The sequence below is a fragment of the Mus musculus genome, chromosome 4 (assembly GCF_000001635.26).
Source record: "Mus musculus strain C57BL/6J chromosome 4, GRCm38.p6 C57BL/6J".
Taxonomy (NCBI): Eukaryota; Metazoa; Chordata; class Mammalia; order Rodentia; family Muridae; genus Mus; species Mus musculus.
In genome coordinates, this window is record NC_000070.6 from 130021704 (window position 1) to 130048983 (window position 27280).

At 50.9% G+C, this 27280-nt stretch overlaps 2 protein-coding genes and 1 long non-coding RNA gene across 24 annotated transcripts in view; 2 read left to right on the forward strand and 1 right to left on the reverse strand.

Annotated features, from left to right (window-relative positions):
* Adgrb2 (adhesion G protein-coupled receptor B2) overlaps positions 1–930 on the forward strand; it is a 37861-nt gene extending 36931 nt beyond the window's left edge. For all 15 annotated transcript variants that reach the window (XM_011240507.2, XM_030253457.1, XM_030253456.1 and 12 more), the window contains one exon: positions 447–930. In XM_011240507.2, coding sequence (XP_011238809.1) covers positions 447–635 — 189 coding nt within the window. In that variant the 3' untranslated portion in view covers positions 636–930. The remainder of the gene's footprint in view (positions 1–446) is intronic.
* Positions 931–1276: 346 nt separating this feature from the next.
* Positions 1277–26719, reverse strand: Gm12963. The gene is made up of 6 exons (XR_003955360.1): positions 26705–26719; positions 25959–26223; positions 16110–16179; positions 6264–6452; positions 5207–5264; positions 1277–4067 (listed from the first exon to the last, which is right to left on the reverse strand). It is a non-coding gene; the product is annotated as a predicted gene 12963 (long non-coding RNA).
* Col16a1 (collagen, type XVI, alpha 1) overlaps positions 26114–27280 on the forward strand; it is a 51461-nt gene continuing 50294 nt past the window's right edge. For 7 of the 8 annotated variants that reach the window (XM_006502641.3, XM_006502640.4, XM_011240386.3 and 4 more), the window contains exon 1: positions 26114–26380. The gene's annotated coding sequence lies outside the window, so the exon portion shown is untranslated. The remainder of the gene's footprint in view (positions 26381–27280) is intronic. The other variant, NM_028266.5, reaches the window with a different exon arrangement.

The following is a 27280-nucleotide window of genomic DNA, read 5'->3' on the forward strand; positions in this document are numbered from 1 at the left end:
TCATGGTACCTGAGGGGTGTCCTTCTCACTTGGAGATGTGGGGGGAGTGGTACATATATTCCTGAGGTCCTCCTGGATGAGGCTCTGAGGACCTGCTGTCTTCCTCCTGCTCAGTTCACTTGCCTGGATAACTTCAGCTTCACCAAGGGCCTGCCTGCATGAACAGCAGTTTCAGGGTTGCATGGGGGGTGGGAAGGTGCCTCAGAGCACAGACACTAACAGGCTCTCCCACTATTAGAAAGAAGGGTGGGCAGACAGGAGACACGACCTCAGGGGTCACCACTGCAGTAGCTGTCAATAAGGGTCTGGCAATTAACTGTATTCGACTGTGCCTCACGCCTGATCATTCACTGACACTGGGCAGTCTTGACCCTCCTGGGACATCCGTGGTTTGCTCTGTACAGTGGATGAGAGGGTGCAACAGGCTCGCCCTGCTCCTTTCACAGGAGAAACCCAGCCCCCCCGGGGGACGCCCTGGCTTGTCCCAGCACAGGAGGCATCAAAGCTGGAGCACCTTCAAATCTATGACACTGGGCTCACTGCCCCCCAAGCCCCGAGAACGGCTGGCCCTGCACCGGACAGCAGCCTGGGAGCCCACAGAACCGCCAGACGGCGACTTCCAGACAGAGGTGTGAGTGCCACGCCGGACTGCCCACTGCACAGAAATATATATCTATTTTCACACTCCACTTTGGAACTACCAGGAGCCAGCGCCCCTCCCCCTCCCGAGGCTGGGCAGGAGGCGCAGAGGACTCAGCCTGGCTGGGGGCAGCCAGACTGGCAGGGCCTGGGGGGCCAGGGCCCCTCCTTGTTCTCAGAGGTCCCTTAGCCACCCACTGGAGCCTCATCTTTGCCCCGGCCTGTCTGTCCCTGTCCTGGGCTGGGGAGGGGGGAGGGAAACTTTGTTGGGAATAAACTTCACTCTGTGGATTTGGCTGCCCGGATTGTTTGCTGCCCCTAGGCAGAGCCCAGCCCTGGGACCCCAATTCTGTTCCTCTAGCTCCTTAGTGGTATAATGGGGTCAGGCCAAGCCTGACCAAAAGGGCCTAGCTGCATGCTGACCCTGTCTTTGGTCCTGACCCCCTTAGTATATACCCCTGACATGATCTGGGCTGGGATAAGAAGCTGGAAATGTGAGGTAGGACGTCCTGTAACGGGGTGACTATCCTGGTCATGGCTACCCTTCACCAGGGCATGGGCCCGGGCCGCTTACACTGAGTTGCTGTCAGGGGACAGGATCTCAGGTGAGTGTTAGGAGCACTACACATCACTCCAATTCCTCACAGCATCGGTGCTGGGAAATTACGCATTTTGTGGTTACAGAGATTGAAAGTGAGGCGCTCAGGGCCATGGTCAAAGGCAGGGCCTGGGTTCACACAGCCAGGCTCGGTGGAGGTAGCTAGCATTTCAGCTCAGCCTTCTGGACCTTGACCTTCATTGCTGCAGTGGAGCTGTGAGGAGCTTCTGGATTGTGGTGGAGCCTCTGGTGTAGTATGGGGCTGAGGGTGGAGAAGCAAAGCTTGGAGGGTGGGGCTCTTTGCTGGCTTGTATTCTTCACACGTATGAGTTCCTGGGCACCAGTACAAGGGGGCATGGGAGCGGCCTGTGGAAGGTCTCGTGGTGCGTGCTGTAGTTCTTCCAAGCAGGCAGGAGCTGGAGATGCAGCAGCCGCCACAGGCATCGCTTGCAAGCCTGGTCATTTAGTAACATGACCATCTCTGGACCTGCAGGGACTCTGGAGACACAAATCTAGGCCCTTGAGGGAGCTGCTGAGGAATGGGAATATAAGAAGGGACAGGCCACTAGGGTGGGCTGTCACAGCTGATGACAGGCTCAGGCTGGCTGGAAGAAGGGCATGGGTCGGGTGTTTTTTTTTTTGTTTTTTGTTTTTAATTTATTCATTCTGCAGGCTTTGGCACAGGCTTCTCAGTCCCATTGCAATCCTGCCTGAGGTGGGTCCTGGTTAAAGTAGATCACAGTCCTCCCAGGACTGTGCTCCCAGCCTATGCACTCCGCCCACTCCCTAGTGTTTAGTTATACAGTGTTTACTGGGACACTGATTCATCAAGTTCCAGACGTGTATTTAAGTCCCTTGTTTTACAGATGAAGAAATTGAGACCCAGGGGAGAAATGTGACTTTCCCCAACTCCCCCAGTGTATGAGGGGCACAGGGTCTGGCCCCTGGCCACCATGGGAGGTGGGAGGAGGAAGAGGAGGAGGAGGAGGAGGAAGAAGGAACCAATCTCTCATAGCTTGTGAGTGACTAATTGGGCCGTGTTTGGAGAGGAGGCAGAACCTGGTACCAGCCGGCGAGCACAGGGGAACTTCGCTCACTCAGGAATGCACACCCAGGGCAATGACAGACGTGGGTGTATGCGGCTGGCCGTGGGTGATGGGCTGAGTCTCAAAGTGTCTCATTCCCTCCCTGCTTGCTCCATTCTGCTAGGCAGCCTTCCTTACCTCCTGGGCCAAACAAGGCTCCCCTGCCATCACTCTGCCTTGGCCCCAAAGGGGAAGACATTTTTTCTCTTGAATTCCAATTAGAAAATGTCCAAGGAAGGGAAAATCCTGATTGGTCCCCAGCTCTGTGATTGGCAGCCTCTTTAGGAGTCCTGGTGAGGGAAACCAGTCTCAAAGTCACAGGGAGGGGGTGCTTATTCCTAGGAGGGGGTGATGGGGTTGCACAAACAAATCCCCGCTTGGGTGCCAGCAGACCCCACTGCCCATCCTTGCCAGGTCTCCCTCAGAGCTGCCCCTGAATCTTTAATGGACTTCTTACTGCCTTTTCCCCTACTCCCGTTCCTTCCCAGCCCTGTTGTGGGCTCTCTGGGGCTGAGCTATGAGGTAGAATCCTCCCTACCCTGCCCCCACTTTCTTCTCATGGAAATTGGGTCCACCTTGCTGACTCTGCTCTCTTGGCAGCTGCTGCTCTCAGCAGAGGCTCCTCCTGACAGCTTTGAGACCTATCAGGTCCATGGTGAGGGGCTGAGCTTTGCTAGGGCAGGTTTATGCCCCCGCCTGACCCACAGTTCCTACTTCCATAGGCACTCACTCACCTGCCTCATGCTCTTGAGCAGGTCGCTGGACATTGTCTGACCTTAATTTCATTTGTTTTGAAGGGACAGCTTGGAGACTGAACCCAGAGCTTTTAAGCAGGCTGCCACTCAACCAATTGCTCAGGCCATCGTTGGCCTGTTAGCCATTCTATGTGCATTGATTTCAAACACCCTGCATTTCTTTCCTAGGCTTGAATGTCCCTTCATTAGCTTCATGTTCTTTGTCTCTGGTCCCCAGCTCTTCACATACATGGCCCACATATGATCTTTCTAAACCACCGATCTGTTAGCCCATTGCCCAGAGCACATGCCATGGTGGTTGAGGATCAGTCTAGAAGGCAAGACCTTCAGGGACATGGCTGCCTGCCTCTCCTGACCTTTCTCTCACCTCCGTGCCTTTCCTTCCATCTATATTCTTGCCCGTTGAATTGGAGAATTACGTTCTTGCAGCTTAGGAAGCCGTGTTTGTGATGCTGTTCCTGAGCCTCTGGCTCAGCAGGTAGCACTCACTGGGTCTCTCCAGCCTGGGTGCATCGTCAACGGTTGCATGATCGTACAGAATGGCTGCCATGTACATCCACCTGGTCCAGGCATGTGCGCTCAATCAGGGAGCAGAAAGCAGACCTCAGCAGACTTCTAAGAGGCCAGCCTGGTCTACAGAGTAAGGTCTAAGACATGCAGAGCTATGCAGAGAAACCCTGTCTTCAAAACAAACAAAAAAAAAATCAAAACCAACCAAACAAAGAAAATTTATAGTTTGGCGAGCCTTGGTTTCCTCCTTTGCACTGCGGGGTAGGTAATAATAATTCCTACAGTTTTTGAACGGGATTAAACCCAAAGCCCGTGTATACTAGGCAGACATTCTAACCAGCTGGGGCTGTAGCTCAGTGGTGAGTGGTGGGAGGTGGCGGTAAGGAAGGGCTTGTAGGCAATAGGTGCTTCTGTAGCTGTCCAGGGACCTCTGTAGGATCTACCCAAGTCGGGTGCTGCCCGTGGTGCTGAAAGAATTCCCTATGCCAGGACACAACAAACACGACTCCATGACCATTGAGCTCACCTGCCACTCCCCTGGCCTTGCAGGTGTGGTGCTCCTTGGATGGGCACACCAGGCTTTCCTCCACTGAGGGAAGCGCCTGGAAATGATACATCCTGTTGACAATTTTCAGATAGCTTTTTTTTTTTCAAATGATTTATAAAGTTAAACCAGGCATGGTGGGTCACAGAGGAGGCTGAGACAAGATTGCTATGAGTTTGAGGCCAACCTAGGCTACATAGTTCCAGGCCAGCCTGGACTAAAAAGGGAGACTCTATCTAAAAAGACAACATTTAAGAAGTTGAGATTAACTGTAACTATATATGTAACACAATATATTTAAATTATAATTTTTTTGAAACATGATCTCAGGTAGCTAGCTAGGCTGGTCTTAAATTTTCTAAAATTTTAGCCAGGCTGAGACTGGCTTTGAACTCCTAATCCTTCTGTCTTCATCTTCCAAGTGCTAGAACTACAGGTACATGCCTCTATAACTTGCATAAACATGGTTATTTTTTTAAATGTATGATCAATATAAAAATTGCCAAGAAAGCTTTTTATCCATCTATCCATCTATCTATCTATCTATCTATCTATCTATCTATCTATCTATCTATCTATCTATCTATCTATCTATCTATCTATCTATCTATCTATCCATCCATCCATCCATCCATCCATCCATCCATCCATCCATCCATCTATCTATCTATCTATCTATTTATCTATCTATCTATAACAGCAGGGTCTTGCAAGTAACTCAGACTGACCTTGAATTCATGATCCTCTGCCTCAGTTATTATTTTTCCTATCTAAATTTTCATGTGTATGTGTCACACAGCTCAGGGCCGCATTGCACAGCCCAGTGTGTCCGTGGCTGGAGCTCCCATGGCACAGCCTAACTTAAGTAGAGCAGCAGCAGCATCTCCTGGTCACACAGTGTCCTTTGAGAAGGAGAAACCTCACTGTGACATGTCCCACTGGGACCAGGGAGGGTAAGTTCCTAACACAGTGCCAGTATAGAGGCGGTCCCAAGTTTCTCATGGCATCTGTTGTCTTGGGGACCCTGGTAGGGACAGCGGCGGTGTGGGAAAGTAGGAAAAAGTCCCAAGGATACCTGAGGGAAAAGGCTGGTGTATGACTGTCCTATCTTCTTTCTCCTGGAACCCCAGACCCTGAAAGAAAGAAATCAAGTTGGGGCTGGTGTGTGAATGCAAAACATTAAAACTCAATTGGGTTTAATTTTCTTTCATTAGGTATCAATTAAGAAGGAATTAGGTGGCCTGAGGGAAGACCTGTGGCAGTCACTGCTGACTTCTGCCTCAGGACTCACTTTGTTCTGGGCTTCCTCATGCCTATACTCTCCACTTCATGGGGGCCATGTTAGGGTGTGCTGAAGCCACTCTCCAGTGCCTCCATATTCCTCATTTTACTCACTTAAGGCCACCTGCTTCAGTAAGACTATTAACCCCTTAGTCCCCAAAGATACACACAAAATGTGTAGGGCAAGAGCAACCCAGCTGAGGGTTTGGGTTGTTAGTGGGAAGCCGGGGGGGGGGCGGGGGGGTTTTATGCCAGCAGAGGCTCAGCATGAAGGCATTTTGGTATTCACAGGGTTTCTCTGCATGACTGAGAAATAAGTTGGGGGACACTAAAGAGTGGGGGTAGCTGCGGAGAGACTAACAAAGAAGCCATCCACAGGAAGGAGTCTTTGTGGGGACCTCCACTGAGGAGAAATGTGGTCTGTGTGCATGCACAGGCAGAACTCTGCCCCTTCCTGTGGCTGGCGTGAGGAAAAGAGCCTGGTCCCTGAGCATCTCTCTTGGCCCCCCGGAGAGATGACCATGCCGCTGGCTTAGCATTTGGCCTTGGGCATGTTAACTTTCAGATACTTAAGGGGAAGACATTGGGAGAAGGTAGGCGGTTGGACACAGGGCTGGAACTCAGGAGGGAACTGGCTAGTCAGCGACATGGCAGCAGGGAGCTGGGTCGGAGTGGGGCTGTTGAGCAAGTGGGAGGGGAAGAAATGAAAGCAGTGGAGACAGGTTCTGACACAAAGCTTTGAAAAGAAAACTCAGGGCCTGCTGTAGACGCTGAAGGTGAATTCTCTGGAGAGGGTTACCCCCACCTCCTCCCTGCCAAGTTCCTATATAATGAGAAATAAGCAGCCTTACCATGCTGAGGCAGGGTCCTGAGACCAGTAATTGGGGCTCATCACAGAGATCGATTTAAGCTCATTGGTTGGGCTGTAGGCCAGCGACAGTCCCTGGAGATGAGAGGAAGGGAGTTCTGGGGGTGGACATCTGATAACATCTGAGTCCAAGGTCTCTGGGAGGAGGATGCTGGGCTCCACAAGGAAGCTCCTAGGCATGAGGAGAAAAAGGAAGTCCAACATCCTGCGGCCCCAGCTCCTGCTGCCCCTGAGCAGGCAAGAGCAGGGGGAATCCTTCACCCCGCCCCCAGCTCTCAGTGTCCCTTAGTGCCTAATCCAGGCTGGTATGTCCCCTTCTGCTACGGTGGCACTGCACAGCTCCAGACATCAATCCAGGAGTCCCTAGAGTCAACCAAAAAAGTCAATATTTAATTTGGGCACCATGTTAATGCCATCGATCGGCAGCCCCCTTCTACCCCCACTTCCTCGGGCTTGTTTGCCTCTTCCTACTCACAGTATGCTCTGGGGTGGGATGCTCGAACCCAATGGAGGCACAGTTTAGCTTGGAGTTGCTCTGAGAGGCTGGCCTGTATAGGAGTGCTGTTCTGAGACACCCTGCTTCTTATCCCCACCGAGAATCAGCTCTGCTCTGAGTTTCCCCAAGAGGACAATGAGTTTGGGGGGTGAAGATTGTGGGTAGGTCAACTCTTCTCCTGGCTGAGGACTGGGTCTAATTCTCTTAGAGTCTATGTATAGAGTACAAGATGCTGTGGAACCCAGTTGAGGATCCTGCAGTGAAGCTCTTTCTAGATCCTAGAGGGGAGACTGGGCGAAGTATTGAGTGTAGAGGCTCAGAACCCAGCCCAGCAGCAAAAAAAGGGGGGGGGGGAGGAAAAAAGGAAAGAAGGAGGAGGGGGAGGAGGAAAAGGGGAAGAAGGAGGAGGAGGCTGGAGCAAGGGCAGGGCTCCCTTTGAGGCTAGGCTGGTCTCCCCCCACCTCCTAACCAACACAGGCTTTTATGTAGCCCAGACAGGCTTTGATCTTACTACACAGACCCCTCCTGCCTTGGAACTAATTGCTCATGCCCATGCCTGTCTCTTCCCTAGCAGCAAAAGATGACCTTGAACTTCTGATCTTCCTGCCTTTGCCTCTGGAACAGTAAGATTATAGGCATGTGCTGCCATGTGGTGCTGGGGGTTCGAACCCAGGGCTTCTTGCATGCTAGACCCGTCTGCCACCTGAGCTGCATTACCAGCCCCCCCCCCAGTTTGTTGTTGTCCATTCTGTGGATCAGACAGCGTGCTATGTCTCTCAGACCAATGCTGTATCACGGATGGCATTGTTGGGCAAGCCCTGACACCTAGCTCTGAGTGACTTGGTGGGCAGTCTATGTCCAACTTGAAATATATCTGTTATGCAAGCAGCCACAATGTACATAAAATTCTGCTCTGATGAACAACATATCCAGAATGTTGATACTGAAACTCCAAAAATGAGGTTATTTTTATTTTAGATGGGCAAATTGCGACATGTCATGGACTAGTGTGGCTTTCATTATGGATATGAATGGAAAGGCCAGACTCTTCTAAAGGACATTTACATGCACTCACCTGGCCCAGATGACCCCCGTCCTGAGCTATCCAAGGGGTCCTCGATAACCCAGATGATCTACTCTGGGCCTCTGAGTCAAGCCTGGGGCTAGGAGAGCATGATTTGGCCATTTGTGAAACATTATGCTGGGCTGCAAGTGGGGCAGTGATACCTAGAAAACGAGGAAGATATAGTCTCTAAGGTTACCAAGGTGGGGAAGCTGGTGAGAGCCATAGATATTTTGTCCGGGGGCCTCTGGTGGCTCTTTGAATGAATGTAAATCTTCTCTCACGGTTCAAGAGACACAGCACAAGTTGGTTGCCACTTTGTCCACTTTGTTGCCACCATTGCTATAGTTCTCAGACTCAGCTGAGGCTACCTCGACTGCTTCTGAAACTGGCTCTATGGTTTGTCTCCTGCGAGGGCCTTTGAACTTGTTCTATGCTCTCCTCTAAAGACTCCCCAGTCCTCCTTTTCCCCGGTACCTGCTAGTTTGTTGTTGTTTTAGAGACAGGTCCTACTATATAGCCCTGGCTGGACTTGAATTCCATCGTGATCCTCCTGCCTCAGCCCTCCCCTCCAAATTCTGTAATTACAGGTGTGTATTACCATGCTCAAGTCACTTTTGAAAACATCTATAATATATTACAGTTCATGCTGGCAAGGATGAAGGGAAAGGGGAGCGCTTATTGCTGGTGGGAGTGTAGTCTGGTACAGCCATGACGGGAATCAGTGTGCCAGTTTTTTTGGGAGCTGGGAATTGATGTAGCTCAAGATCCAGCTATACCACTGTTGTGGGTTGCCTTGGTGCTGTTTGTATTTTGATGTTTATTCTGTCTTCTCAAGAGGGGTTGTCTCCCCATTCTAACTCGTCAAATAGGCTAGAGTCTATGACTGGGCAGTGGAAGGGAAAGGTGGGACTGGAGGTGTCAGAGGGGAGAGGAAGGAGAGAGAGGATGGAGGAAGATGAGGTGGAAGTCAATATGGAGGAGAACCACATGGCCTAGAGATGCTGCAAGTAGCAAGGGGTCTCATATCTGGGGAATAATGATAAGATCTGCCCAATCTAGGCATAGAGCTTATAAATGTAACTGGGTTGTATGTTTTTTATATGGGCTTATTGGGGTAAGAAATTACTGCAACATACCACCACTCTTGGGCATAAACCCAAAGGGTTCTCCGTTCTACCACAGAGACACTTGCCCAATCACGTTCACTGCTGCTGTATTCATAAAAACCAGAAACTGGAAACAGCCTAGGAGTTCATCAACTGATGAATGGTAATGAAAATGTGACACACTCGCACAATGGAATATTATCCAACTGTGAAGAAAAATGAAATCATGAAACTCTCAGGTATGTGGATAGAACTAGGAAAAAAGTCCTGAGTGAGGTAACCAAGACCCTGAAAAAGGAATCTTAAGTGTTTTCTCTTATATGTGGATGCTAACTTTCAGGCATTTCCATCTGTGTCCTATAATTTGAGTAAGCACAGAGGTTCGTTACCTGGTAAGGGACTACAGAAGAAGATCTCCCAAGTAAGGGGAGCTAGATTACGTTGTCATGGACAGGCAAAGGGGAAAATGGAGTAGGAGGATTACGTAGGGGAGGGGGAGGCTGAGGAGGGTAAGTGAGAGGGGATGGGGAGGGACAACTAACAGTGAAGGGCATCTGAGAAACAATGCACTTCTACTGCTGTAGCAGGTTCCTAAAATACATGCGTCTATGAAAGGAATCTAAATGAACTCATCAAATAACAGAGCAAAAAATGTCCCCCCTGACATTGTTTGCCACCAAGTAAAACTTCCAATGCCAGGAATGAATTCTTTCTTGGTGAGTCATTGGTCAAAGGACTCCATGAAAACTCCAAGCATCACAGATGACAGCCAAGACTATAGGTTACTCTCTATAACCTGATGATAAAGCCCTGTTACTGAAGAGAACACACACACACACACACACACACACACACATACACACACACACATACACACGCCATTGAACATGGAGAAGTCAAGCTGGTATCTGACCAGAAGCAGCACCCTGATTGACCAGCGTTCATCGTACTCTCAGAGGAGAAATGTAATCATTATACTCTTGTATACACAGTTCCTTCCGTCTATAACTGACCTGCCTACCGGGCACACTGGCGCTGTAGTGGCACACACATGGTGGAGTAACCAACCACTTTTTGGTTGGCGTTAAGGCTGTTCCGTGAGATTGACCCCATGCCTGACACTGCTAAAGTGGCTGAGAATCTGAGACTAGGTATGTCATAGGCCCAGGGTAAAACTGAAGACTGTTATTCTGCTAAAGGAATGGAACAATTAAATTATTCCAGATGACATTTTGCTACACCCACCAATCAGTGCCTCATTGAGCTCTCATTGGGGAAGCGGCCTCTGCAGTGGATGGGGATTAACATGGAGGCCTGTCATTGGACAATGTACAGAGACTGAGAGACTCTGAAGCACTCGGTCCTAAATGGGATGTCGTCATTAAAGTCCTTCCCTCAAGACTCTGGGATCTGTGTGGAAGAAGAGGTGAAAAGCTTGCAGAAGCCAGAGGTGATGTTATAGTTGACTCCAGGGAAACAGTATCTTCCACTGATGGGTATACCCTGTGGAGGTTCACTGGGTATATCAACCACACTCCAGGTCAGTCCTCATGCCCAGAGTAGTTGGAAAACACAAAACAAACTCTGTGGTATTTTTTACAGACATCATCATCATCATTATTATTGTCTCATTGGTCTCTTGCTTATTTGTCTTTATTTTCATTTTTTGTAGATTTTTTTGGTGCTTCTTGTTTTTATTTTGCTGTTGTTTTGCTTTTGTTTGTTTTTAAAGGACAAAGAACATAAGTCAGGTGGATAGGGAAGTTGGGGGACCTGGGAGAAGGGAAACGTGATCATTTTTTTTGCTTATGTGTGTGTGTGTGTGTGTGTGTGTGTGTGTGTGTGTGTGTGTGTGTGTGTGTATTATATGCATGCCTGGTACACACGGAGGTCAGAAGAGGGCACTGGATACCCTGGAACTAGAGTTAAAGATAGTTATGAACCACCATGAGGTACTGGCAACCAAACCAGGATCCTCTGTAAGAATAAGTTGCCAGGTGTAGTGGCAAATGCCTTTAATCAAGAGGCAGAGGCAGAGGCAGAGGCAGAGGCAGAGGCAGAGGCAGAGGCAGAGGCAGAGGCAGAGGCAGAGGCAGAGGCAGAGGCAGAGGCAGAGGCAGAGGCAGAGGCAGAGGCAGAGGCAGAGGCAGAGGCAGAGGCAGAGGCAGAGGCAGAGGCAGAGGCAGAGGCAGAGGCAGAGGCAAGTTGATCTCTGAAATTGAGGCTACCTTGGTCTGCAGAGTGAGTTCCAGGAAGGCCAGGACTGCATAGAGAAACCCTGCCTCAAAAAAAAAATGTTTTTCTTAACTACTGTGCCATTTCCTCAGTTCCCTAACTTACTCTTAATGACTGTTACAGTGAACTCCAGAAGGGCCATGGTTATATCTTGCCATCTTTGAATCATTAAACAACAACAACAATATATATATACATATGTGCAAATATAGAACATGTTATGTGTGTGAGAGCATGCACACACATGTATGGACATGCACATATCATGTATGTGTATGTGGAGGTCAGAGAACAACTTGTGGTAGCCATTTCTCTCTTTCCCCATATGGTTACCAGGATTGAACCAGGTATTCAGGTTTCGTAATGGATGCTTTACCCACCGAGCCATTTCACTGGTCCCGAATCATTTTTTCCCCCAAATCACATCATATTAATCTTTCCATAGTGCTATTTATTTTTATGTGAAATTATATATCTAGTATGTCTCCCCCACTGGCTTGTGAGCTTCTGAGTGCAGAAAAGGGTCATCGTTACTGCCATGCATGTTGGTTGCCTGTCACACCATAGGGACTTCAGAGATAATCCCGAATGAAGGGATGAAGAGACACTGAGAGGGAAATGCCCAGAAAACAAACAGAACGGAGGGTCTGGGTCTTGGTGGCCGGTCTGCTGGAGGCAGGCTGTGTCTGTGCCTACAGCTGGGGTGGCTGGGATAGGAGGCTGAGCCTGTGCAGGCCTGAGAAAGGGGGAGCCCCACAGGACACCAGCCTCAGGGCATGCATATTGCAGAAGGTTCGTTCCTTGAATATTAACTCGATGCTGGACCGGCAGCCCTGACTGCTTCTGAATTTTTCACTGTCAAGGCCAGGGGCTGACTGGGGATGGGGGGTTGGGAGGGCCAAGCATCTGCATCCAGAAGGCTACACACTTTTACGTGTGGGTCACATGCAACTGCTTAGCCGGGGCTTGCTCCTGGTGGCTGTGTGCTTTGCCATGAGCATCTACATGTCTGAACATGCACTGTTTTCAGTTGGTGTGCGGGGATACAGGCGAATTGTGTTTTATGTGCCATCACTGACAAACTCAATGACAGAAGGAGGGAACCCGGGGACCATTGAGTTCCATTTCTCCTTTGTGAGAGAGAGGGAAACGGAGGCTGGAAGGGATGCTGAGGTCACACCCACTAACCCAAGGTGTGTGTGTGTGTGTGTGTGTGTGTGGAGGGGGGGGGTCAGAAAGCCATTTTTTTACGATGCTGGGCACAGGTGTCTTGCTACACCAGAGGAGTCTGGGATACAGCCTCGGGAGAAGACAAACGTAGCTAGGAGCAATCGGTTCCAGAGCAGGAGGGGTCTGTTCTGCCTCGCAGGGAAGGGGAGAGTGTCAGACAAGACCAGGAAGGGAAGACTTGCGCTGAACTTACACTAATTGAAAGCTCAGCAGGCAGAGAGAGGGGAAAGGGCACCAGAGGCGGAGGTGCGGCATGAGCAAAGGCATGGAGGCATGAAGCAACCTGGCAGCTTGGGAGAATTACAAATAACGCTGTTTGCTGGAGAGGAGCCCACACGGAGGGTGGGTTGCAGAGACAAGGCTGTGAGGGTGAGGGGACTTTGTGAGCTAGGAGAGGGGATTAAGTGTTAGTTTATTTGCAAGGCTATAGGGACGCCCTTGTGTATAGCGCTGAAACAGACTTGACTTTTTGACTCCATTGAGGAAAAGTGAATTCAACAACAACAACAAAAATAAAACCCACAAACATTTTTCGAACGCTTATTATGAGCCAGACCCCACGCTGGACCCCGAGGCAGTGATTCTGGAGGAAACCCACGCTCTCAGCTCTGTATCCGAGACGCACACAGGCAGGTGCAGCAGGTAGGGATCTTGGCCCAAGAAAGACCCTGTGTCTGTATTGCCTGAAGACCTCCTCCAATCTGATCCACTCTACGCTCTTTGCTGTGAGAAAATTTGCAGAAAATTCCATCTCACCCATTCCTGGACTCACTCTTTCTTCCTCTATGCAAAGATCCAGTGCTCCTTCCTACACCATAGAAGAGCTGCCTCCCGTCCTGGTCCACCTTACCCCCGGAGAGAGGCCTGCTGTGCTGGGCCCCGTGGGAGTCTTTTTTCTTTTATTAGATATTTTCTTCATTTACATTTCAAATGCTATCCAGAAAGTCCCCTATACCCTCCTATCACCCTGCTCCCCTACCCACCCACTCTCACTTCTTGGCCCTGGCATTCCCCTGTACTGGGGCATATAACGTTTGCAAGACCAAGGGGCCTCTCTTCCCAATGATGGCCGACTATGCCATCTTCTGCTACATATGCAGCTAGAGACACGAGCTCTGGGGGTACTGGTTAGTTCATATTGTTGTTCCATCTATAGGGTTGCAGACCCCATGGGAGTCTTGAGATCCACCGAGCCAGCTCTTCCTCTGTTGCTTGGGGACAGTGCCAGTATCTCAATACCTAGGTTCCGTTTTCCCCAGCTGTGTTACCCTCACCCACACCTGTCATCTATTAAGGACAGTCTCCACCTTCAGTAGCCCCCACTGCCGCTCCCCAGCAACCAGTCACCAACCTCTTCCCCCTTTGTCCTATTCAGCTCCTCCCTTGAGAACACCTGGCACAGTTGCTTCCAGAAGGTTCCTTTTACAAAAGTAGGCAAGAGCCATCAGACTTCAAGCAGCTCCTGTGTGCTACCCAGCACAGTTCCCCCAGGCTAGGAAAATCAAAGGCCTTGGCTTGGAAATGGGAGGAGAGAGAGGAAGAGGAAAGCAATTAATAACTCGATATGCTGTCCTGCAGAACAACCGGCAGCTAGAGTCCTAGGCAGAGACTGATCTGTACACAGTAGAGGTGTTCTGGGGGCCATGGAAGCTACCCACCCCCCAATGGTAAGGATTAGGTCAATGTCAGGGAGGGCTCAGATGGGATGGAAAGACAGAAGGAGCCTCCAGTGGGATGAAGTCCACAGAAGGTGAGGCTAATGATGAAGAGACCATTTCAAGTCCCAAGTGTGAAGTTTCTCTGGACCCTGAGAAGCTACGGGGATATTTTAATCATGAGAGTTATACTGCTAGATATCTGTTGTAGAAACACTGCCTGTCCATCAGGAATAGATGGGGCAAGAGACAGACAGGAGGCAGCAGCTGGCAGGTGCTTCAGGGACCAGTGGCTGGGACAGACAGAACGCAGCTTGGAAGTGATCCTAAGCAACAAGAGACAGACAGGGCTTGGGGCTGGAATATAGCCACTAGAATGGCTCCTGTTTCCAGTGAGGGGAAACCCTGTGGATATTCCCCAGAAGGGTGGTGTGCAGGTCCTGGAGGAACAGAGAGAGGGAGGAGGCTTAGCGCTCCCCCCCCCCTCCATCTGTTCTCCGCAATTCCTCAGCTTCCCACTAGAGGGTGCCGGGAGAACGGGCTCCACCTCCCATCATCCGCCCCTCACCACAGAAGGATGGTCCTCGACTTGGACCTCCCAAAAGCCAGGTCCCACATGTGTTCCGCTCCCTTCATCCCTCAGAAATGTGACCTCACTCTCTGGGGGCCTAGTGGTGGGTTTTGGCCTAAGGACCTCTCTCTACCTAAGAGCCATCGTGAGGTCTGTCTCTACAAGCTTGTTCTGGTGCTCAGAGCTGTCTCAGCCCTTCTAGCTTCTCTGTCTCAAGCAGATGCTTCCTATACCTTAGGTATCCAAAGGCCTCACCATTGCTGACTTCCTATCCCCCAGCCCCGACGCCTTTCCTCTCTGATCTAATGCCAGAGAGGAGGGGTTGGGGCGGGGGTTAAAGGTGGGTGCTCAGTTCTCTCACATCTGCCCCATGCCCCAGCACCCAGGCCCTCTAAACCTTGGGACAGTGTGGATAGTTGATCATGGGTGGGCAGGGCAAAGTTGGAAACAGGGGTAGGGTGGGGTGGGGAGGAGGGCTCGCTTTCCATAAAGGAGAGCAACAGTAGTTCAGGGCGTGGTCGGTGAGGGCGTGGCTATAGGGAGTCCTGGGGGCGTGACAGACAGCTAGGAGGGATCTGGGTTCCTGAATCTGGCAGCTCTCTCCGCTCTCAATCTCGCCCGCTCAGTAGCCAGGGCCCCTCCAGCCCTGGCCTTCAGTCCAATAGACAAACACTTCAGCAACAGGAGGCTCCTGGCTTCACTTAACAGAGGCCACACCCAGCTCTCTAGAACTGCCAGGCCTGGTGGGAGGGGGAGAGGGAACTCACTCATCCCTGTCTGTGCCTGCGATGCACCCACTACGTAGGAGATGACGCTCGCACCCTCGTGCTTCTATTCATTTCTAGGTGGACAGCTGGAGGGCCTCAAGGCTTGAGCCCTAGAGGAGGAGCTACTCAGGCGCGGGCGTCTCAAGCTTCCTTCACCCTCCTTCCTGCTATTCTGTACTCAGACCTGGAGCCAGGTCTAAAAATAGACGTAGGCGCTGGAAAGTGCCCACCCAGGAGGGGGTCAGGGAGGTCTGAGTCACCAGTCCGGAGGGCCTCTTCTCACATCCCCCGCGGGAGCAGAGTCAGTCTTGATGGCCAGGCATCACTCGGAGTCTCTTGGCCAGACTCTGCTTTTGGCCAAGCAGTGCCCTGCTTCCAGGCCCTGTGAGCAGTAGCAGCCACAGCCGGGAAGGATTAGGAGTTCCTTGGCCTGATTTATTTGGTTGTTTTTGTGCATCTGGCTGATGCGCCCATCCCTGGCTGGACAGTCACGTCTGCACCTGCCCCTCACCACCCAAGTTCATTAGGCTGTTCTGGTATTCTGGGTGTGGACCTGGTCTAGACAAATGGCCTACTTGAGATCTTAGAGGTTCTGCCCATTCTACAGATGAGAAAACTGAGTTACAAGGGTAAGAGGGGACCAGCACCAGTGAGTGATAGCCCGATATTCAAATCTTTGTTCTGCCCTCAGCTAGTGACTTGCCTGGCTTCTTGTAGGACCTGTCCAGTAAAGCGTCCCTCTGCAGATGACCACAGACTGGCAGCTTGTTCACCTGTAAGAGAAGAACAAGGAAAAACTTACTTACTTAGGATATGCTGCTCCTGAGAATAATTTTTTAAAAAAAAGTAGTAGTAGGGGCTGGTGAGATGGCTCAGCTGGGACAGCACTTGCTGCGCAGGACTGACGACCTGAGTTCGAACCCCAGGCCCCTGTCAAAGTGGCAGAACTGTCTCACAACGATGTCCTGTGACCTCCTATGAGTGCTGGACTATGAGCATCTGCCCTTCCATCACACACAGTGATAAATGAAAATTGTTAAGTAGCTGTGACAGATTGGGAGCAGAGCTCCGTGTGATCGCAGCACAGCCAGCTAGCTGCCATGTCTGTCATTTATGTCTCTCTTCTCCTCTGTGTGGCGGGGGCTACAGTGGCATGGAGACCTTGGATGGCTATGGAGTGGCTGGCACACTGAGGCCACTGGAAATGGATGACAGCAGAGGAACGCTGGGACTTACACAGATCTGAGTCCTCAGCCCATTCTCCATCCTGAGTGGTGAACATATTTGGCACCTTAAGATTCCAGACTTGAGAGTCGGGGTGGGGGGTGGGGGGAGACTGGAGAGATAGCTCAGTGGTTAAGAGCACTGATGCTGGCTGCTTGCTCTTCCAGAGGTCCTGAGTTCAAGTTCCAGCAACCACATATTGGCTCACAACCATCTGCAATGGGATCCTATGCCCTCTTCTGGTGTGTCTGAAGACAGTGACAGTGTACTCACATACATAAAATAAACAAATCTTTTAAAAACTAATAAGTAAATCTGAACAGAAACATGATTGAATTATAAAAAAAAAAGATTCCAGACTCAGAGATGGATAGGCTGCGTCCCCAAATTCAGCTTTCCCTTTTGGCCAAAGAACACAGACCCACCTAAAGCCAAATGAACCCAAGCAGACCTAGCCTTGAACCCAAACACACACTACCACTCCAACCACTGTCTTCTCTGACCCCAAATGCTGGTGTCAGGCCTTAACTGAAGGTCAAGGCCAACAAATCCCAAAGTCAATTTTTATTTCTTTATGTGTTATTTAGACCATTCCACAGAAAAAGCTATCATACTGGTCAGAAATACCATTGGCTTCTTAATAAAGGCAGCCAGGTAAGTAATAAAGTGAGACAGAAGTGGGGCTCAGAGGAGATGTCAGATGACCCTGGCTGTGAGGTGCAGGACTGGAGTCCTCAGCACATAACCAGCCCCCTCCATAATCATTGTGATAATTAGCATCTTTGAGTGTTTCCTGTGGATTTGGCTCAATCTCATAAACGGCCTCATTTAATCCTCTCAACAGATCATCCCATTCAACAGAGTTGGAGGTTGTGGCTCACAGAACTGAAAGATTTAGCCTAGACCTGCAGTTCTCAACTTGTGGCTCGTGAGCCCTTTGGGGTTGCATTTTAGATATCCCCCCGTTTGTCAGATATTTACTTTATGATTCATATCAGCAGCGAAATGACAGTTATGAAGTAGCAATGAACTAACTTTATGGTTTTGGGGTCCCCACAACAAGAGGACCTGTATTAAAGGGTTGCAGCATCAGGAAGGGTGAGAACAGCTGGCCTAGAGAACAAAGCCAGGAGATTGCAGAACCAGGGGCAGACACTTACTGATCTTTTATTTTCTTTCTTGATGGAAAAGCTGGATGCCTGCCTGCCTCACTGCTGCAGCTTGCCTTGCTAGCCAAGTTGTCAAGCCTCCACAGCCTCGCCATGGGCGGGCACTGTTGGAAGGAGGTAAAGGCCAACGTCAGTCAGAGCTTCTTTCTACCCAGAAATTCCAGGATTCTACGAGTTTGTGACTCGATGTCTCAACAGTCTGAGGCCATAGCATGGGAAGAAAGAATGTGGGAAGAATCTCTGGCTCCTCCCATCCTCTTGCACCTCACCAAGACCCTGGCTGGTTTACTCTGGTCCTCAGCAGGAGGTGAGCCTCCTTTACATAAAGACAAACAAAAACCACTTAGGCTCTGCCACTGGCTTTGGGGAAATGGTACCCAAGCCAGGTCCTTCTAGGCCTGGTGTCCAGCAGGACACTGGATGCTCTAACCAATCAAGATGGTTGCTTCCTGGGTACCAGGCATCTCTCCTGGATCTCTTCTTTGTCCTCTCTCCTCCAAGCATCTGCTCAGATATACCCATCTGGGAGACTAGTCCCAATTGCCTTCTTCCCCATCCACAAGTGAGAAGGAAGAAGAACAAATCTAAAGTTAATGCTGAGTGGGAAGCAGAAGAGGGAGAGGGAGGCAGCCGGGAGCACATGTGTACTGTGGTGCTGAGCTTGCAAACACTCACTGTATGTCTGGAATGGCTAATGTTTATTGGGTTCCAGGAACTACGCTCAGTCTTTTATGGGCACTCTCTAAGCAACCCTTCTTGTAAAGTGTGGACGACAATTCTATTTTGCCAACAAAAGGAGGATACCCACTCCATGATGGGGGGAATACGTTGTCAAAACTCATTGCTAAATAGATGTTAGGGGTGGAATCCAACCCTTATTTATCCCAGGGCCAAGTCTTACTTGATTTTTAATTTTTTTGGTTTTTCGGGACAGGGTTTCTCTGTGTAGCGCTGGCTGTCCTGGAACTCACTCTGTAGACCAGCTGGCCTCGAACTCAGAAATCCACCTGCCTCTGCCTCCCAAGTGCTGGGATTAAAGGCGTGCGCCACCACCGCCCGGTGTGAGTAAACTTTTTTAAACAAAGAAACAAAAAACAAACAAACAAACAAACACCCAGAGTCTCACAGTGTAGCCCAAGCTAGCCTTGAACTTATGACCCCCCTTCATCTCCCAAGTGTCTGGGAGCTCAGGCCCCTGCCATCTTGCCCTCCTTTAACAGTAACCATGAGTGACAGATGAGGCTGTGCTTTGAAAAGAGTCATGCGATAGCCCCAAGTTACACTCAGGAAGAGACAGAGCGGAGTGTAAGCCCAGGCCCAGACTTGACATGTTGCCTGCCCACCCAGGCTGCTCAGTGTGGTTCTCTGGGTCATGTCACCTGGGAACTTAGAAGCCCAACACTCTGTGTACCCAGCCTTTCCCATGTGACAACAGCACCTCCTTCACAGAGGCTGTGATGGCCTGATACACAGAAGTTGTGAGCAAAGGTGAGCAAAGCCCTTCTTTACTCTGAGAGTTAAATCTCTGAACCTGCCGTCCTGATGTAGCAGCGGTGGTAATACCACACTGCCTAGAAATACCGTAGTTAGCGCTCAATGACGTACCGCATCCCTTTTGACAAAGGAGTGGAAGGAAGAAAGGATTTGCTGGGACTCCTGTCATGTGGGCTCTTCCTTGGATAGCACTCTGTCCTTTGGACTTGTCCCCAATGACCAGTGCAAATCGACGTTCCGTCTGTGTCCTTTGTGAAACTTTGTGCTGATCACTCTCTTTCTCTCTGCCTGCTTCCTCACCTTTAGAACGGAGCTGGTAATAGCACCGGGGCCTCCCGTGGTGTTGTGAGACTAAATTGAGTTTTCCATAGACAGTACCAGCCAGTGCTTGATATGGGCTCAATAAATGTTAGTGGAGGTTATTAAAGGCAGAAGTCGGGTCAAACTCTTCTAGAGTCTTGGGTCTTCTAATGACTCCCATCCCTGGTTAGAGTTTAAAGGAGGTCATGGGACTCTGCAGCGCTACACTAGCCCTGGGAGGCAGGGAGGATTTCGTAGCTTTCCGCTCTTGACGTTGGGGCCAGACGCTTCTTTATTGGGAAGAATGTCCTGGACCCAGGAGCATGTTTAGTAACAGCTCTGGCCTCTACTCTAGATGCCAGTGTCGCTTTTTTCTTCTCCTGTGGCAATGTCTCCATACATTGTCCATGTGTGTCTGGAGGGGCTGTGTGAAATTCCTCCTCCATTGGGACCCACAGGCTTAGAGCAGTTAGGTAAAGTTCTCTCGTGGCTTGCTTTCACACCAGGCAAGGTGTGACCAACAGTTTACCTTCTGTTACAATGGGAGCCTAGGGCTAGAGTTGCAGAAAAGGTAGAGGTGAGATTTCCGCACCTGCCATTTCTCCGTGGTTCATTCATGGAGTAGGAAGAGCTCAAAGAGCCAGCAGGGCTGGGGCCCAGGCAACCACAAGGGTCTTGCTCGAGCTAGAATGTCTACAACTTAGCCTCCTGGAATTTGGGCTCTCTTTTTCCAGAAGATCCAAGGTAGCCATATCGAGCAAAAGGATGGTCATGGCCTGAATGCTCTGACCAGGCCCTGGTGGTGGGTGACTTTTACCAGTCCTTAGTTGCCAGGCCTGGGTGGTGGGTGACCTTAGTTTGGTGTGGTTGTGTAGGGCTGGAGGGCACAGAGCACTGGCCCTCCCACCAGGACCATAACACAGCCAGCGGTGAAAGACAGGAATGCAGGCAGCTGTGGAGACAGCAGAGCTGTTGCTGATTTAGGACTGGGAGGAGCATGGAGAATGAAAGACAGAAAACAGTCAAAGATAGAAAGCCAGACCTAGAAACAGTTACAGCCACACAGGGGAGTGCGGTAGTAGGCAGACTGAGGCAGGAGGATTGTGAGTTCAAGGATTGGTGTGGCTACAGATCTGGTGAAGGTGGGGTTGGGGAGAACACTGCAGGCAGGTATATTGGTGCTAGAGAGAAATGAAAGGTGAGAGAGACAGGATGGAGAAAGACAGACAGACAGACAGACGGAGTGAAAGAGGCAGAGAAACACTAGCATGAACGTCAGCAACAGGGACAGGAGGGGACAAAAACTCCAGGATTATGAGAAAAAGACAGAGAGAAAAACAGAGACATAGGAGAGAAGTGCAGATTTAGAGACACAGATCTCAAGGCAGAGGCACATGGGAGAGTTTGAAGAGGAGGTGACAGTGAAGGGAGACAGGAACCAAGTCACTGTGAAGGAGGAAAGAGACGACAGACACCGTGAGACAGGACAGGGACACCAGAGACATGCGAGGACAAAGAAAAGAGACCTGTCTTGTTCACAATCTCTTCTCCCTGATTCAGAAGCTGTGTGTGTGTGCATGTGTGTGTGCGTATGTCAGCACATGGCACACTCCGTGTATGTGTGTGTGTGTATGCATGTGTCAGCACATGGCAACACCCCCCCACCATGTGGGTGTGTGGTTGTGTGTATATGTGGTGCCTCATGAAAGTGCAGTCTGTCTGAGTGCAGGGTGGACAGGGTACAAGTATAACCCATTCAATCACTCATGTGTGTCTATAAGGCACTGGGTTCAGCCATAGTGTGCTAGAAATGGCAGACATGGTCAGTCAGAAAGATATTATGTGGACATACACTGAAGCCTTGGAGAGCTTCCTACAGGGGCCATGTGTCAAAGGCCCATTGGGACTCTTCCACACTGAGGGCATTCAGCGGAGACCTAGGTATCAAAGGGCCAGTCTGCAAAGACTAGGGCAGACCCCTCCAAGAAGAAAGAGGAACAGTATAAAAATCCCTGAGCCAAGCTAATGTAGGGGTTCATGGTTGGAGAAGAAAGTGGGAGACAGCCTGTGGGTTAAGGTGGAGGGTCAGAAGTAGAGGCTACATCATGAAGCCCTTGGAACAGCTAGAGGGGAAAACTGGGCCTTTAATTTTCTAAAAACTATTTGTTATTATTTTATGTGTGTGAGTGTTCTCCCTGCATATATGCCTGTTTGCCTGGTTCCCATGGAGGCCAGAAGAGGACATTTGATCCCCTGGAGCTATAGTTACTGATGGTTGCGAGCCACCATGTGGGTGCCAGGAATTAAACCCAGGTCCTCTGGGAGGGCAGCCAGTGCACTTAACTGCTGAGCCGTCCTCTTTCCGGGCCCCCAAGATTGGGGTTTTATTCATGAGAGCTGAGCAGCCGCTGATAGAGGCTGGGAAGGAGCTCCCTGTTGGCTGGGCTAGGGGCCTGGGTGGGGTTAGTGGGCTGAGAGCATCAGGCTGGAGGCTTCGCAAGCTTATGCATCGACTCTGGTAAAAAGTGCTAGTGGCTCGGGCAAGGGTGGTATCAGTGGAAGTGTTGGATGTGACCTGTACTGTGGGGATAGAGGTGACAGGCAGGGGTGGGGGAGGCGGAATGGAAGGCAGGAGCCCAGCTATAGACTGCTGCCTGAGCATCAAAATGAATTATGGTGGCATTTACAGGGAGGAAGAAGCAGAAGCAGATCTCTGGTGAGCAATCCATCAGGTGTGATATGTCTCAGGGTGTGTATGCATCTGTGTTCAGCTATGCCGAAGTCTGGGTGTGCATGTGTGTGACTCAGGATCCCTGAGCAAGCCTAAGACATCTGGGTCACTTCTGCTTAGATGTCTGGGGGCTCCTGGGTCTGTCCTGGGACCAAGCTCTATCTTGGCTCTTAACCCTTCCCCCAGCCCCAGAGGTTCCCCCTGCCAGGTGGGGAGCCTCTGCCAGGTGGGGAGCCCCAGTGGCAAGCTGGGGTAATGGAAAGGCCCTTGAGCTTTGCCAACATCTGTGCACATTACCCTAGGCCCAGGAGGCTGCGGTAGCCCCACCCGGCAGCGGCAAGCAGGCTCCAGGGCAGCTGGTGGCGATTAGCAGCGTTGATTACCTCGTGGCGATGCCATCTGGGGTGAGGGCACCGAGCCCAGTCCCATGGGATACCCTACTTGCTCATGTGTGGGACTTTCTGGGGCTGACTGCATATAAATGTGTTGGCATAGCTGCATATGCATCTGAGTGTATGCACATATCTGTGTGTGTCGAAATTCTGCAGGTATCTCTGCTGGCATAGTGGACATGTCTGTGTTTTTATGTGTATGTCTGTGGACACACATGTCTATGTACATGCATGTGCCTGTGTGTGCACACTCAAGTCTTTACAAAACTTTTTTTTCAGTCCTGGGAAGGGAGTCTAGTCTTGTGTATGAAACGACTCTGCTTCCAGACTAGCCTTCCAAGCCCTTTAAAAAAAACAAAACAACAACAAAAAAAAACCTTTGAGATAAGTTCTGGCCTTGAACTGGAAACCTTTCTTCATCACACTCCTGGGTAACTGGGGATTACAGGCATATACTACTCCGCCTGACACCATATATATTCTGAGAAGATATACCTCTTTGGGTTTGGATATATCCAGGAATCTAATTCTGTGTATGAGTGTATGTGTGTGTGTGTGGGGGGGTCACATCTGTCTGTGTGTTCAGGTCTGTATGAACATGAGTGTGTCTAGATGCATGTGCAAGTGAGCACACACAGGGGCTGTGCACACGTGTCACAGTGAAGAGCTCTGTGTGTTATAGCTCTACACTGTGATGACGGGCCCAGTCAGAGGGGTGCTTCCTGGGTTTGGTTGTTCTTTTTGTGATTGTTTTGGTTTTTTTACGTTTTTGGTTTGTTGCTTGTTGTTTTGTTTTGTTTTGCTTTTTGACACAGGGTTTCTCTGTGTAGCCTTGGCTGTCCTGGAACTTGCTCTGTAGAGCAGGCTGGCCTCGAACTCACAGAGATGCCCTGCCTCTGCCTCCGAGTGTTGGGATTAGAGGTGTGCACCACCACTGCCTGGGTGGTTTGGTTGTTCTTATGAGCACCTCTGGGATGCTAATAGGAAAGTCTCAGGACATCACTCTCTCAGGTTCCTGCATCTTCGACTCTGAGAGCTGCAGAGCGGGGCACGAGTGGGTGAAGGCTGGGCATGGCCAGGATGGCACAGGGTGTGGTCATTTCTGCTGCTTAGGTTTGCTGGCCATGGTCTCCACTCTACCACCAACGGGTTATGTGATGCTAGGCAACTTGTTCCTGTACTCTGGATTTTCCTCCAGCAAAGGTGGAGGTGAAGTGTGAGCACTGCCCCCTGTTGTGTCCTGTAAACCTGACTAGTGGATGTTCCTTCCTTTTCCTGCTCTAAGCTGGGCAGTACTCCATTCGCAACCCCGACTGTGCCTGCCCAGCCCTCCTGACAGAGCTTCTGAAAGCCCCACCTCCTGCACTTCCTGCCTGCTGAGCTCAGCGCCTCGCAGGCCGCACCACTGCCACCACACATCTGGGCCCAGGCTCCGTGAGGGGACCACAGTGGGGCGCCTCCATGGCGTAGCAGCGTGGTTAGGTTTCCGCTGACTCAGGGATGGAGGTGGGAAATCCCGGGCCTGTCATGGCTCCGCCTGGGTTAGATGGGGCCACAGGTCTACAGCTTTAACCACCCTACTCCGACCGGAAGCCATCCTTGGGATGGAGGGTCTTAAGTCGCTTCCTTTCTAACCCCAACATATACCCTACAGCCGCTTCGCTTCCTTTTCTGAGGTTCATCCAAACTCAACTGTTTTTGCCTCTTTAGACCCTGTATATAAAGAAAACCTCCCTGTCCCTTAATGCCCACCCCCACTCCCTACAGACCCTGTCCTCTGCTAAGGATCCCAATAATGAAAATCGCAGCAAATATCTCTCCTCTTACGTGCCAGAGCACGGCTAAGCATTCTCACAGATGTTAATGAGTTTCCTTTAACAAAGCTACACGGGCAGCTGCAGGCATCTCATCTCACAGATGTGCAAATGGAATTAGAGATAAAAAGTAGATTTGAACCAGGCCTGCTGGGCACCGACTACCCAGGAGGCTGAGGCTAGAGGGTTGAAAGATCTAGGCTTGGCTGGGTGTGCTGGTGTGCATCATTAGTCCCAGCGTTCTCTAAGCAAGGGGGAATCTCTGTGAGTTCAAGGCCAGCCTGGTCTGCAAAGGGAGTTCCAAGACAGCCAGGGCTACATAGTGAGAACCTATCTTAAAAATAGAAAGTTCTAGGTTTGCTTCTGTCCCAGACCAGCTCAAGGCCAGCCTGAGCAACAGAGCGGTTTGGGTTTTTCGTTTGGTTGTTTTTTTTGTTTGTTTATTTGTTTGTTTTTGAGACAGGGTTTCTCTGTGTAGCCCTGGCTGTCCTGGAACTCACTTTGTAGAGTAGGCTGTCCTCAACTCACAGAGATCCACCTGCTTCTGCCTCCTGAGTGATGAGATTAAAGGCAACAGGCTGCCACCACCAAGCATGTGTGTGTACACCTGCACAAATTTACACATCACACACACACACACACACACACACACACACACACACACATACCACTATACCACCAAGGGGGGGGAGCATTAGCCTAGAATATGCAAACTCTAGGCTCAATATCCAGTTAAAAAGAGAACAAAACCAAGTTTGAGGGCCATGGAGATGGCTTAGCAGGTAAATGTGCTGGCCACCAAGACTGACCACCTTAGCGGGATTCCCCCAGAACCCCTATTGTGAAAGGAGATAGCTAACTCCATCAATTGTTCTCTGGCGTCCACACATACAACATGGCATTTACAACTATGCCTGTGTACACGTTCCGCACATACACATACAAAATAAATTAATTTAAAAAAAAGTCTTCTTAAAGCAGGGAGCAGGGAGGGGGCAGGGGGTAGGGATCTGAGTCTTTCCAACCTTCTGGAGTCCAAGAGGACTCCCTGACCCTACTTCTGTAGAAATGGGGACAGAGCAGAAGGAGTTAATTTAGCACAGGGTTGGGGAGTGGTGCTCTATCCCCTCCTCCCAGTGCAAGCAGAGGTTCTACAGCCTAGGAATGCTAGGCCCAGGCACTGGAAAAAGCTGACCACCGAGGCTTGGTCAGCAGCCACGTCGCGGGTTCCACGACTATGGAGGAGGGGTCTCTAGTCTTCTCCAGCTTTCTGGGGTCTCAGCCAAGGAAATTAGGGGGGGCACTAAGGAGGTCCCGGGCGCGCCTAGCCTGGCCTCCCTCCCGCCAGCCAGCCAGCCGCAGGCGCCCCTTCCAGGGCAGCTCTGGGCACGCAGGGTCCCGCCTTGCTCCGCTCACCCGCAGGCTCACCTGGCTGGGGAAGCGGGACGGGCGGGCCCGGGCGCAGGGCCAGGCCAGGAGCGCGGCGGTGCAGGCCAATGGCCAGTGCCTCCGCAGCCGCCGAACCCTCGCGGTCTCCCTCCTCCTCCAGCCTGGCGGGCCGGCCCAGCTGTGTTCCATTAGCCTCTTGGCAGGCCCCCAGCCCCCTGGAACCGCCCTCTTCCCTCTCCAGGAGCGGCCGGCAGTTCCTGCAAGCAGGCGTGTGAGTGTGCGCGCACGCTGCGCTGCACTCAGTCTAGAGAACTCAGGACGTGGAAAAGCTGGGGTCAGCGCAGACTGGCAGGGAGAGATCGAGGATCCTCCTGTGGGCCGTGGACCCCTGGCCCTGCTTCCCATAGCTGGCAGCCTTAGGGCTGCCAGGATTGCTCAGTGAAGGGCTCCGCGGGCCGTTGGTAAGTGGGCCAGCACTGGGCTGCTTCTCCCTCTGAGCTGAAAGGGCATATTCTGCTACTGACTCGCTATGTGACCTGGGGCAAGTGGCTAGCCCTCTCTGAGGGCCTCAGTGCTCTTTTTCTGCCGTGGGGTGATCTGGAAACTCCATGCTGGTCCTGCTGTCTCTGCCTCCATCTGTGTCTGTGTTGAGGGGGGCGGGGTCTCCTTGGAAGCATCTCTCTAGCTCATCCCTACAAGCCCTTCACTCAATCTGAGGCCTGGGAGTAGGAGCCAGAGTGGTGAACATGTTGAGCCCATCTCTATGTTCACGCCTCCACATGCACCCACATGCTGCTCATAGTCGGCTACCTTTCCACTGGCTGTCAGGAAGGGAAGGTCAGGCTGGGGTTGGAGAGTGGGGGGGATGCACACCCCTAGGATGGGAGATGACTGAGGTGGGGGCACAGATCCATCCCAAGAGTCCAGCCTCATATATATATATATATATACACACACACACACACACACACACACACACACACACACACACACGCATGCGTGAAGGCATCCTTTATTCTGTATCCAGCAATAAGGGAGATAAGTAAGCATGGCACCGTACAAAATCTGACTTGCCTAAGAAAGTACCAACAGAAGAGCCTCCTGGAGGGTGCTCATAGTCTGGCTCTGGACAGGAGCATGTATGTAAACTGGGCTTATCAGTTCTCATGTCTCTTAGCTCGCTTGCCTGCAGCTAGGTTTGATTGCACAGTCCCGGCACCTATGTGCCTATAAGCCTATGTGTATTGTATTGATACACATGGCTTTGTGTGCTCATGATCTGCCTGTCCTAGAAGGGGCCAGATGATATATGACTCTGCTGGCCACTTGCTGAGCCTGCATTGATTTATCTGGGCCCATCC